The sequence below is a fragment of the Dryas octopetala genome, chromosome 1 (genome assembly GCF_963921425.1).
Source record: "Dryas octopetala chromosome 1, drDryOcto1.1, whole genome shotgun sequence".
Lineage (NCBI taxonomy): Eukaryota > Viridiplantae > Streptophyta > Magnoliopsida > Rosales > Rosaceae > Dryas > Dryas octopetala.
This window is the reverse complement of record NC_141366.1, coordinates 2,097,408-2,108,609: the sequence shown is the minus strand read 5'-3', so window position 1 is coordinate 2,108,609 and position 11,202 is coordinate 2,097,408. Positions and strand designations below refer to the sequence as shown.

General features: G+C 41.2%; 2 protein-coding genes and 1 pseudogene across 2 annotated transcripts; all 3 read right to left on the bottom strand.

Moving 5' to 3' along the window:
* Nucleotides 1–322: 322 nt before the first annotated feature.
* On the bottom strand, nt 323–2,853 carry LOC147296290 (cation/H(+) antiporter 4-like). Its single transcript, XM_086228969.1, has 3 exons — nt 2,602–2,853; nt 1,508–2,521; nt 323–1,435 (listed from the first exon to the last, which is right to left on the bottom strand). The coding sequence occupies exons 1-3, from the start codon at nt 2,851–2,853 to the stop codon at nt 323–325; spliced, it is 2,379 nt and encodes a 792-aa protein (XP_086085095.1).
* A 1,238-nt stretch (nt 2,854–4,091) lies between these two features.
* Nucleotides 4,092–6,823, bottom strand: LOC147296289 (cation/H(+) antiporter 15 pseudogene; annotated as a pseudogene).
* Nucleotides 6,824–7,340: 517 nt separating this feature from the next.
* On the bottom strand, nt 7,341–8,816 carry LOC147296288 (uncharacterized). Its single transcript, XM_086229796.1, has one exon. The coding sequence runs from the start codon at nt 8,814–8,816 to the stop codon at nt 7,341–7,343; it is 1,476 nt and encodes a 491-aa protein (XP_086085922.1).
* Nucleotides 8,817–11,202: the final 2,386 nt, after the last annotated feature.

Below are 11,202 nucleotides of genomic sequence, written 5' to 3'. Positions count from 1 at the left end.
GAGGATGAAGCGGGTTGGCCGGTCAAACCTTTTAGCTGCCTCTTTCAACGTTGCCCTTTATTTGAAGGTCGTAAATATTCACTGTTGACCACAGGTTTGGCTCAAGTCATTCGGATATATGTAGAGGTACAAAGCCTTTCTAATAATACGATTGCATTCGTGTAAATATTTAAGTGTGATTGAATATGTAATATAATGTTTATGGTTTTCTATTTTAATTTTGTAAAATAACATGATAATTAATAGCAACAGATAGAGTTCTTTTCCTTCACACCCACAATAAGTGTTCAATTCTTATTCTTTCATTCTCCTAAATTGGACTTTAGTTCATCTGCTGTTGGTGTTGGACCACAAAAATTGAAGCTTTAGAACTCATATCTGGTGATGCAAGCAAGTCTCCAACGGTCCCTAGCTCTGGAAATTCACTCCATTCTGTGAGCCCTGCAGTCTGAGGGCACTTAGCCTTATACCTCCTCCCAACTATAATAAGGTCATACTCTTCCACTACGGCTCGAAGCACTAAAGCCGTTTGGGGTCCATCTTTCACCATCTCCTCCAAGTACACCACAAACCCCTCACCCACCTCATTATACCTGAACTCCTTCAATACATCTGCGTCGAGTACTCTGTCCCATTCCGAACCTACTTCACCATCTACGGCAACCAATCGGATGACGGTCAGGCTAATGGTCGAGTCGTTGGTCATTCTCTTGGCAAATGTCAAAGCCTCCCTGTCATCTTTACCTCCCACAAAGATGACTGCCACAGAAAATGATGAGTCAGGGGATACAGGGGAGGTGGACCGTCCCAAATGGCCCCGGTCCACCAGGATCCCAACAGAGCAAGGTGCTCTGTCGAGGACACTGTGGTTTAGTGTCCTTATGGTGTGGTCATCGGACTCAACAGACCCGTCAAGCGACCACTTGCGGTGAAATGGAAGTACTATTAGCGACGCGAGCTTGTCCAACGCGAGGGTGCATATGTCCTCGTGCATGTATTTTGGGGCAGAGATTGCCGTGAAGATGCTTGCGGATACAGAACCGGAATTTTCCTTGACGAATTGATTGAAAAAGAGAATGACATTGTCGGAGTAGGAAGCATCGTCATCGACTTTGCTCTGCATTTGGTGGGAGATGAAAACAGGGGTGGCTCTGCCGATCAGTTCCATGAGGTGAAGAACATAAAGAGCAATGGGGTTTTCTTTGGTGGGACACGCTGCATCCAGTAGGTTGATGACTGCAGGCATGTTCGCTGACCTATGGATGCAGGCAAGTATTCGGAGCTCGGCATTGGGTTTCAAATGCATCATGTTTCTTCTCTGGTACCCGGCATATTTCCTCGACGGATCGTACAGTCGCTTCACCACAAGCGGCACCAGAGTTGCCGTCACAGCGATGCTACCAACTGCCAGAGCAAATCCAGATTCAGTGGCGATCTGCGTCAATGTAATGTGATCAGCGAATGTGATTCGAAAGATAAAAAGTGAAAAGAGCGGGTGGGTTCTTACCAGAGTATCTCTAAACATCGTATAGAGGGCAAGGTTGACGACGCCTTTGCAGCTCATGATGAGAGCAAGTGCCAATGTATCATTGAAGGGCATGTTGCAATACAATGGAGGAATCATGGTGGCAAACAATTTGGTGACATAAGTGACCACAATCATCAATCCATTGATTATTGTGGAAGAACCTTTGGACTCGACAATAGTCCAAAAATTGGTCCTCATTGCACATGTGGACACATAGATGGGCAGAAGCACATCCGAAGTGAAGATTTGGAGCTTTTCTTCAATGGCGGATCCGAGTGGGGGTCCGGCTGGGACAACCAGGCCAAATAGAAAAGGTCCAAAATGAAATGGCTGACCGAAAACATGTGAAATGACGCCAGACGAAAGCACAGCCATGAGGATGATATTGACATAGCCTTTGTTGACAGGCCTGTTTTCAGGGGTCTGCCTGATGACCCAGTACATTGCTGGTCGGATTACGACTAGAACAATAATAATGTATACAATGCTTGAGCCTACTCCAACTAAAGCTAAGCTCATGTTTATCTCTTGTATCATTCGAGAAACGGTGCCCAAAAACTGGAGGAGCAGACTAAAAATGTCACTGACTAATGCTGAGGACATGCATAATCGGCCGAGTTCAGAATTGAGGATCTTGAGGTCCTCGAGAAGGAGAGCAACAACCGGAAACGGAGTCATAGAATGCGCCACGGTCATGAACTGAAGCTTGTAGATTTCGTCTTTGGTAAGCCCATAACCGGAGGCGGCGATCTTCACATGGAGAAGCAAACCAACTATCAAAGGTGCCAGCACGCATACAATACCAGTGCATATGGCTTTGGCCCCTGCTCTCTTTATCATTCCGACATCCATTTTCACTCCAATTAGAAACATGAACATTGCATAACCAAACTCAGTTATCAGACCCAGTATTGTTTGGCTGTTCACGTTAAACAGGTACGTCTTCAACAGAGGGTAGTGCCCTAAGAGTGAAGGACTGAACATGAAGCCCGCCTAATCAACAACAAACAACACACTTACTGACATGAAAATGAAAATAAAAATAAGACAAGTAGTCGAAAGAAAGCACGTACAATGATCTGGCAGGTGAACTTGGGAATTTGAAAATTCTTTAAAACAAAATAGAAGGCTTGTGTGACCACAAAAATCATGGTCATCTGCAGCTCAAGCGTGGGAAGGCTATACGGCAGTGCGTTATTAATGTTGGTGTATTTCAAAATGCCGGACGAATGAACCATGGGAGGTAATTCAGTACACTCAATATTTTCTCCCTTTCCCATTCTTGTTAGGTTGGCGGCCGCCTGACGTGTCGCCTCGGTTGCCATCACAGTGGTTTCTCTCGATCTCTTTTGATTCCAATTTAAACCAGTTGTGCATGCAAAATTAAAGCTCTATACAATTGTTACCAATGCCTTGGGAATAAATGAATGTTCAGGACCTATTTCCTGTTTATATATAGCCAATTATAACAGTAATGAGGCTTAGTACTTAATTAACCTTCTAGCATATATCCAATCTCTAGTAACTAAAGCTGTTTAAATTCAAAGGGTTCAAATTAATGTGACAGTTGAATAGAAACTACCAAATCAAAGGCAAACAAAGTCAGTTGTGCATGCTATGTTTGGTTTACACGCAAGTTAGGTGTCTAGCTATACGTTTTTTTAGGATACCAGTAACTAGCTAATATTTTTACTAGCTGATAATTATTTGTACAAATTTGATATGTTCAGACTTCAGAGTACGTAATTGATTAATATTACTGTTTTTATTTTTATTTTGTTGAGGGGATTGGTAAGGTTGAATTTTTTAAAGGATCACCAATTTTTTTTGTTGAGAAAGTGGGTTACGCAGAAAAAATGAGTTGTTTAGCCGAAAAAAGTGGTATTAGGGAAACCCAAACGTGGATCACCAATTTTTTTAAAGGATTACATCAAAACTTCTTCGTTTTAATAACATATTTCACTTTTGAATTCATGCAAATTGACTGAATTATTTATCTGTTTGTTACTTTACACAATTTCTCTGTTTCTGATGCATATTATATATGGGCAAGATCAGGTTGATAGTATAATCAATGGCGTGCATTGGTTTCTTTTTCTTTTTAATGATAATGTACAATTTGTTTAGAGATTTAGACTGAATATTTATACATGAATTAGAGTTTCTAGTGTTAAAGTTTTAGGATCAGATTGGAAGAATCAAATTAACAAATGCATCACATTCAGACATAATTTAAGTACCAAGCTTGCCTTTGTCTTTTTAAGTGCAGTTTTTTTATCTCAAATTAACAAACGCATCCCATTGAGACACTGTTAGTTTCTAGTTATGCCTTCTGAGCTGAGGCCCGAGGGCTGGCAATTAAAAGAAGTCTACACAAGCACAATCTGAAATTGGCCTCTGATTATTTTTTAAATGGACACAAATATAGCATCTACTGAAAGAAAGAAATTCATAAGAAAATTGGGCATTTCATACCTGGAATTTCGGTTGTTGTAAATCTGATGATACACTAAGTCTATACATATCAACATTGCACATTCTAAGAGTCCTAAAAGCCCTATATCTATAGTTTTCTCAAATGTGTTGATTCCTCTCCTGCATCATGTAGTCCCCATAATTTGGTTTGTTGTTGCACCACCAGAACTGAAGCACTACTTGAAGTATCTGGTGCAGAAAGTATGTCCCCAATTGGCCCCAGTTCTTCGTGCTCATTCCAATAGTTCTTAAGGTCAGACATCAACCATGACTCCCCATGGCGCCTCCCGACCATGATAAGCTCAAATTCATTCCCCAATGTTGCAAGCAGATCATGCACACCTCTCCCGGTCGTGACCTCCTCCTCCTGGTAGAAAACTCGCTTGTTACGGAAGGCATTGAGCCTAAACTCACTCAAGGTTCTAGTATCAAGCATCTTGCTCCGAGCTGTACCACTCACAATTTCTGTTGAAGAAGAGAAATGAAAAAGAGTTATTAGTACGTTGGGATGCTTTGAAATGCGTCCGGCATATGCTAGTGCTTCTCGATCATCTGCACCCCCAAAGAAGAGCACAGCAACCCGAAATGATGATGGTTGTACAAGTAAAGACAGAAACTTCCTCTCAATGGTGCGGCCAATGAGAACCCCAACAGAGCAAGGAGCCTTCTCAAGAACATTCTTGTTTAGTTGCCTAAAAGCATTAGATGACTCTACCCATCTCCCAATTTTCCATTGCTTGTGGAAAGGTATGATGATCAAAGTTGTTCTCTTTTCAAGAGCTAGGGAGCATACATCATTGTGCATTGTTGCATAAGGGGAGATGCCTTTAAAGCAATGTAATATGACATCACCATGATAATGTTCTTCAAACTTTGTAAATACATCGAAGATCTGTTCGGATTGAGTTGGACGATGTTGAGAAGGCTTGTCACGTGGCTTGTGTGTGACGAGTAGGGATGAGGCACGGCCTGTAAGCTTAGCAAGGTGGAGGACAATTAAAGGAATGGGGCTTTCTTTGGTGGGATTGGAAGCAGTGAGGAGATCCAATATTGCTTGGACATTGTCTTGCATGTGGATGCAAGCAAGAACTCGCAATTCTTCATTGCACCTGTGGTGTAAAATAGTCCTCCTCTTGTAAGCAACAAACTTCTTTGAGGGATCATACAGTATTTTCACAAGGGGTGAGATCATTCCTGTTACAACCACGGCAGAGATAAGCATAATGGCGTAACATTCTCCGTTGATGACCTGCAAATTGATGTAATTACCTCTATTGATCAAGCATATAAAAGAAATGCTAGCTCTTCTAAGCTCTAGCAATGAATGTGTACCCTAATAATATCTTTTCTCTTCACATGTATAAATGTTTTTCCTTTGTGATGTTCTAAGTTTATGCTTAATTTGTGAATTTAGAGGGACAAGATGATAGCTTACGTTTTCTCTTTTCCACATCACTAGCAGAGTAAGCTCAATAATGCCTTTGGAGTTCATGATAAGACCAAGAGACAGGGCATCCCGGAATGGCATTCTGCAGCAGAGTGAAGGCAATACAGTTGCCAACATTTTCCCAGAAAATGCAACAAACATAACTGCCTGAATTACACCCACATTCTTCAACTGCTTTATGGCAAACAAATTCGTCATTAACCCACACATAGTGAAAAAGATGGGCAGGAGTGTTACTGAAACAAAGCAATCCAACCTTTCTACTAAAGCAGCTCCTAGAGGTGGACCGTCTGGAATGACCAAACCCATAAGGAATGACGCAGTAAAAGCACTGAGGCCAACAACTTCACCCAAAAACCCACAGACCAAAAGTGTCACAAGGACTGCAAGAATATAAATCTCTTTCACAGGTTTCCCCTCAGGGATTCGTCGACTTGCCCACAAAGCTGTTGGACGAATTCCGAACACTATGAATGTAAGGAGGAGAATGATCGATATAAAAGACGTCAAGATTGATGATCTTGTTGACTTTCCTGTAGCTAAAGCTGCAACAAACTTGACAGCTACAAAGGACCAGTGGCACGCATCAGATACTATTGAAGAAGAAGTAGCGAGGTGCCCAACCTCTGAATTAAGGATCTTGAGCTCGTCGAGAAAGCAAGAAACTACGGGGAAGGTTGTAATGGACTGCAATGCAACCACTAAGGGAAGCACTTCAGAGACATGAGGATCCAATGAGACAAATTGGTAGAAGGCAGAGGCAGCAAAGCCAGCGAGCGCATAAGGAACGAAGTAGCCTAGAATTCCTATAGCCAAGGCCCTTTTGCGAGATTTCAATAACATTGAGGGGTCTATCTTCACCCCAGCTAGGAAGATAAAAAACATGAAACCAAAAACTGATAAGGTCTCAAAGAGACCTCTCCCACTTGGTGGGTAAACTTTGTCTATAAATGCTGAGTTGCTCCCAAGAACTGTAGGACCTAAAATCACACCACCCTGGTGATCATAAACATAATTCAGATATACCAAACAACTGCCAAAGGTATCAAATTGAAATGCTAATTAATGAACCTAAATAAAAAATTAATTAAAGAGCAGCTTACGATAATCTGAGAAATAATGAAAGGCTGGGCAAGGGGCTTGAGGCAGATGTAAATGGTGCGGCTTAAGATGGAGATGAGGGACAGCTGCAACAACAACAATGGGAGAGAGAAGTCAAGAGGATCGTCTCTGAACCATAGACCCCTGGAGTTTATGTTACTAACAGCATGGCAAATAAATGGGGTGCTGGGCATTGACAGATGATCCTCCACGCTCAGCCTGCTCAGGCACACTGAGTTCCAAATGATCTTTGCACTGCCTCCTGCGTCCATGGATGAACCATACAGCATCAGAGAGAGGCAGAGAGACAGACAGAGAAAGAAAGAAAGAGAGAGAAGATAGGCTTTGGTTTTTTGAAGCTATTGGGAAGGAAGAAGGAGAAAGAAACGGATGGACCAGAGAGAGAGCAAAAAATGAGCCTTAATGGTTGATTTATATACGTCCAGACCTTTGACCAATTTCAAAGGACGTTGGTAAATTCATCTTTCCATGAATAGAATTGTATAGTCCATGGTTTATGCATCTACATTGAGTTATTCGATTACTTATTCTTTATTTGGTTTGGGATAGCCACTACATTATGGAATGGGATAATGGGACAGGTATTCAACTTCAATACACCTTGAGACACCAAATCAAGGAAAAAGAATGAAACTTTTCATTGAATATTTTTCATTTGCAGTGTGTAACATAGAAACTACAAAGAATATTAATAAGCAACATCTAATTCTAACACAAAGAATTGTAAAGACTATGGTTGTTACAAGTCAACTATTTACCATACATTGGTCACCACCGTTGATGTACAAGAACTCCAGCCTCTCTGAGGGAAGTGAACAGGTCCAAGCATTGGGCATACGTTTTCTTAAACTTGGGGCTCCTCTGACCCGGACAGCATCTCTGCCATCTGTTGTAATGGCATTCAAGAAAAATCTCATCAATCAAACAAATGGCTCCGGTCTCGATCAACCTGGGAATCAAATAGAACTCAGTCCCTTCCACATCCATCTTCACCACCACCAAGTCTCTCTCCGACACTGTGCTTTTCAACCAATCCGCGAAATCAAACCCCTGAATCTTATCCGCATTCCCATAACTCGACCACGCTGATGACTTCAAATTTTGAATCCTCCCCATTCCTCTGCTTTTCTCCACAGTATTCTTACTTGGGTCTCTTGTAATCTCAAAGAAGAGAGTCTCATTCCTCACCCAAGCCACATAAGGCAAAAGAGAAACCCCCTTCTTCATTCTATACTCTTCATGAAAAGCCTTATCAGCCTCAATTGCATAAACCTCAAAGGTCTTGTTCTGTTTCGGGTACTGTTTCTTGAACCAGCTTCCAATGCTAGAACCATAGCTACGAGCTCCAACATCAACGTAAACATACCTCTGCTTGAAGCTCACGTCCACCATTGAAGTTAGGTACTTTACCTTCTTAATGCTCCTTTTCAGTGCAATCCAAGGCTCCAATGGCTCTTTCTCAATCAAAGCCTCTGCATTTCTGATGATTTCTCTTTTATACCCCGGAACAGAGCACTTATTACCACCGGAATTGCCACCCAGAAATTCAGTCTCTTTCCTCATCACAACCTCGCGAACCGACGTCGTTTTGAGGCCGTCGATCTCGCGGGACCGAATGAGTCTACAGCAATCGAACAAATCAAGGAAAGAATGGAAGCTGTACGAATCTTTAGCCACAATGTGGGCCACGAAGAACCCACCCGGTTTCAGAGTCCGACCCACCTCGCGAGCGAAATCCACTGGTCGAACCGACAGGCCCAGACCGCCGTTGGCGGAGAATTCGAAGTCAAAGGTGGCTTCGTCGAACGGCGGAGAAGCGTTCTTGGAGACTCCAGTCGAGTCTACGACGCCGTTTTCTTTAAGTGCGAGCACGTCCTCGCCGGCAAGGGTTTCAACGCAGAGGGCTTTGGAATTGGGAGAGAGAAAGCCCTCGGCGACGAGTTCTTGGAAAATTGCCGAGTAGTAATCGACGGTTCTGCGCCACTTCTTGGTGGCCCAGAGGTCGGCGACACGTGGCTGTTTGAGACCCGACAAGGCGGAGGCAGAGCTCTGGACACGTAAGGCTGAGGGGCCGCCTTGGAATGCGAGCTTTTCGGGGAAAAAGCAGAAGTCGTTGTAGCCGCAGGATTCGCCGGCGAGGGTGATGACGTAAGCGAAGCGGACGGCGAGGACGAGGACGCCGAAGGTGAGGAGGCGTACGAGGATGTTCCTCAAGAGGTTGGGTTTCAGTGCGGGAGGGTCCATTGAATTGAATGCTTAATCAACACAAAAGTTAAAGAATCGAATTAAAGACTTGAAAAACGTTTTTGAGCAGAAGAGAAGCGTTTCTGAGGATTTGAAAAGAGAGGGAAAATTAATCTTCTTCTTTCATCTGGATAACGGCTATATGCGGTTATGTGTATTTTGTCACTATGTCAGAAAATCACAAAAAACTAACAGGTGTAAGTTTGCATCTATTTCTGGCAAAAAAAATGTAGTTGCATCTATTCATTGTAGTCGTCGGATTACTACACCCTTCACTGTGCTTTTTAACTTGAACTAATTCAAATAATTTAATTGTATAATGTGATTTTAAATACAATCAACTTATCTCATTTACGTATTGAATTAAATAAAGGGTTTTTTTTTTCATATTTAGTACTGTTGAACAAAATTTGTAAATAAATAATAAATATTATCCAACATAATTTCACCTAAATTCATTTATGGAATAAAGGTTTTTATTATTTTGGGTACGACCCATTTAATATGGAGTACATCTCTTAATTACATTCCCTTGACTCAAGGGAACATCCTTTGATTCCAAATATAATGAAACCAACAGATCACTTTGTGAGTGTTTGGATTTCCAATAGATAAAAGACCCATTGAAATGAAATTTATTTGTGATTGCGGTTACACCCGTATTTTAGGTTGCCTACGTACCCATTGCAAGATCAAACAACACGTAGTTCCAAGGTTTTGGGATTTAAATGGGTGAATGACCCATTTAAATGATTTGAGTAATTTAGATAGGGTTTAAAGCCCTTGGATTTGATTTGAGAAATTAATTCGGAGACTTTTGTGTGTAGAACTAATTTCTGAAGGATTTGGGCGGATTTGATTTGGTGCGAAATTAATTCAAAGAAACTTGTATGAATTAATTCCTAAGAGAATTTAGAGAATTTTGTGAATGAGGTTGAATGTGAATTTCGCTCACATTGCCTACGTACCCATGATGGGATCAAACCGGACGTAGTTCGGTAAAGAATTTGACTTGACTGGCTTTATGCCATTTTGAGATTTGGATTTGAGAAATTTAGTTTTGTACCAAATGAGAATTTGGTTTTATACAAATTTGAGAGTTTGAATTTGGGGTTTGGATTTGGTTTGGATTTTGTACCGATTGAGAAAGTTGGTTTTGTACCAATTTGAGAGTTTGAATTTGGAATTTGAGATTTGAGATTTGGAGGAAAATATGCCCATTAATATTTTTTATATCATTTATTTGTTAAATGACACATTTTTTTATAGTGGGCTAACATAAATTTGGTTATATGCCCACTAATATTTTTATATCAATTACTTTATTAATTGATACGTTTCCTATTCTTTAACGGGCAAATGGATTTGAGGGAGATCCATTAGACTTTGTACCAACTAAATGTTAATTGGTAATTATTTATTCATGGGCATTGTAATTTTGGAGACAAGCCCAAGTAACCTTAATTTGAATCACACCAATAAAAGATTTGTCAATTGGTGGTTTGTTTTGTTGATGGGCTGTTTCGGATAGACACATGGCTATTGAACTTTGATTGAAGACATTTGTCTTCCTACTGGCTTTCTTTAGTAGGAACTGTACGTTCTTGAGAAATGAGATTTCTTTGTGACTCATTTTGCCTTGAGAGTCCTAGGCAGCAAGTTTTTTTGTTTGCTTCTTCCAAAAGAACAGTAATCCATTTGCATGGGTTCTATACTGTGACTTTGAAACCATACATTCTTCACAAAGAGAACAAGTGGCTGATTTTCTTTCTCCACCCAAAGGTAACGAGCCTTCCTTGTATGATTGCCTTCTCTTATTGTTTAATTATGTTCAATGGCAACCCAATGGCTTTCCTCAATCTTCCCTTCCGTCTTTTTGTGGGCTGACCTTTCAATCTTCTTTTTTTTTGTTGCCTCCGTTGCAGACCTTGCCTTCTCTTGGTCTCTAACTTGCAGCCATGCCCAAATAACAATCTTGTATACACGGGCCAGCAAAGTGAGATATTTTTTATTTACTTTGCTCTTGTAGCTGGAAGTCTCCATTCATTTCTGTTTGACGTATAGAGAGCAAGAAGGCCAGTCATTGCTTTTTGCTTGGCTTTCTCTTTTGGTTTCCCTTAATCGTTTATTTTAAAGGAAGAAATGAAAGAGCCATCTTTTTGTTGGCAGCGGCAGAGAAGGATTTTTGCTGTTGCTGCCATCAACTTTGAGCTGATGCCCATCATGACCTTGAGCATGATATTTTGTTGATGCTCTTGGGCGTTGCCTCTTTTGTTGATGCACTAGGGCATAATTTGGGTCCATCTTTTTTATGTCTGTAGCCACCAATTTGGGATTTGGTCGAATCCATTTTTTTGCGGATTCAGTAGAATCCATTTTTTAAAAG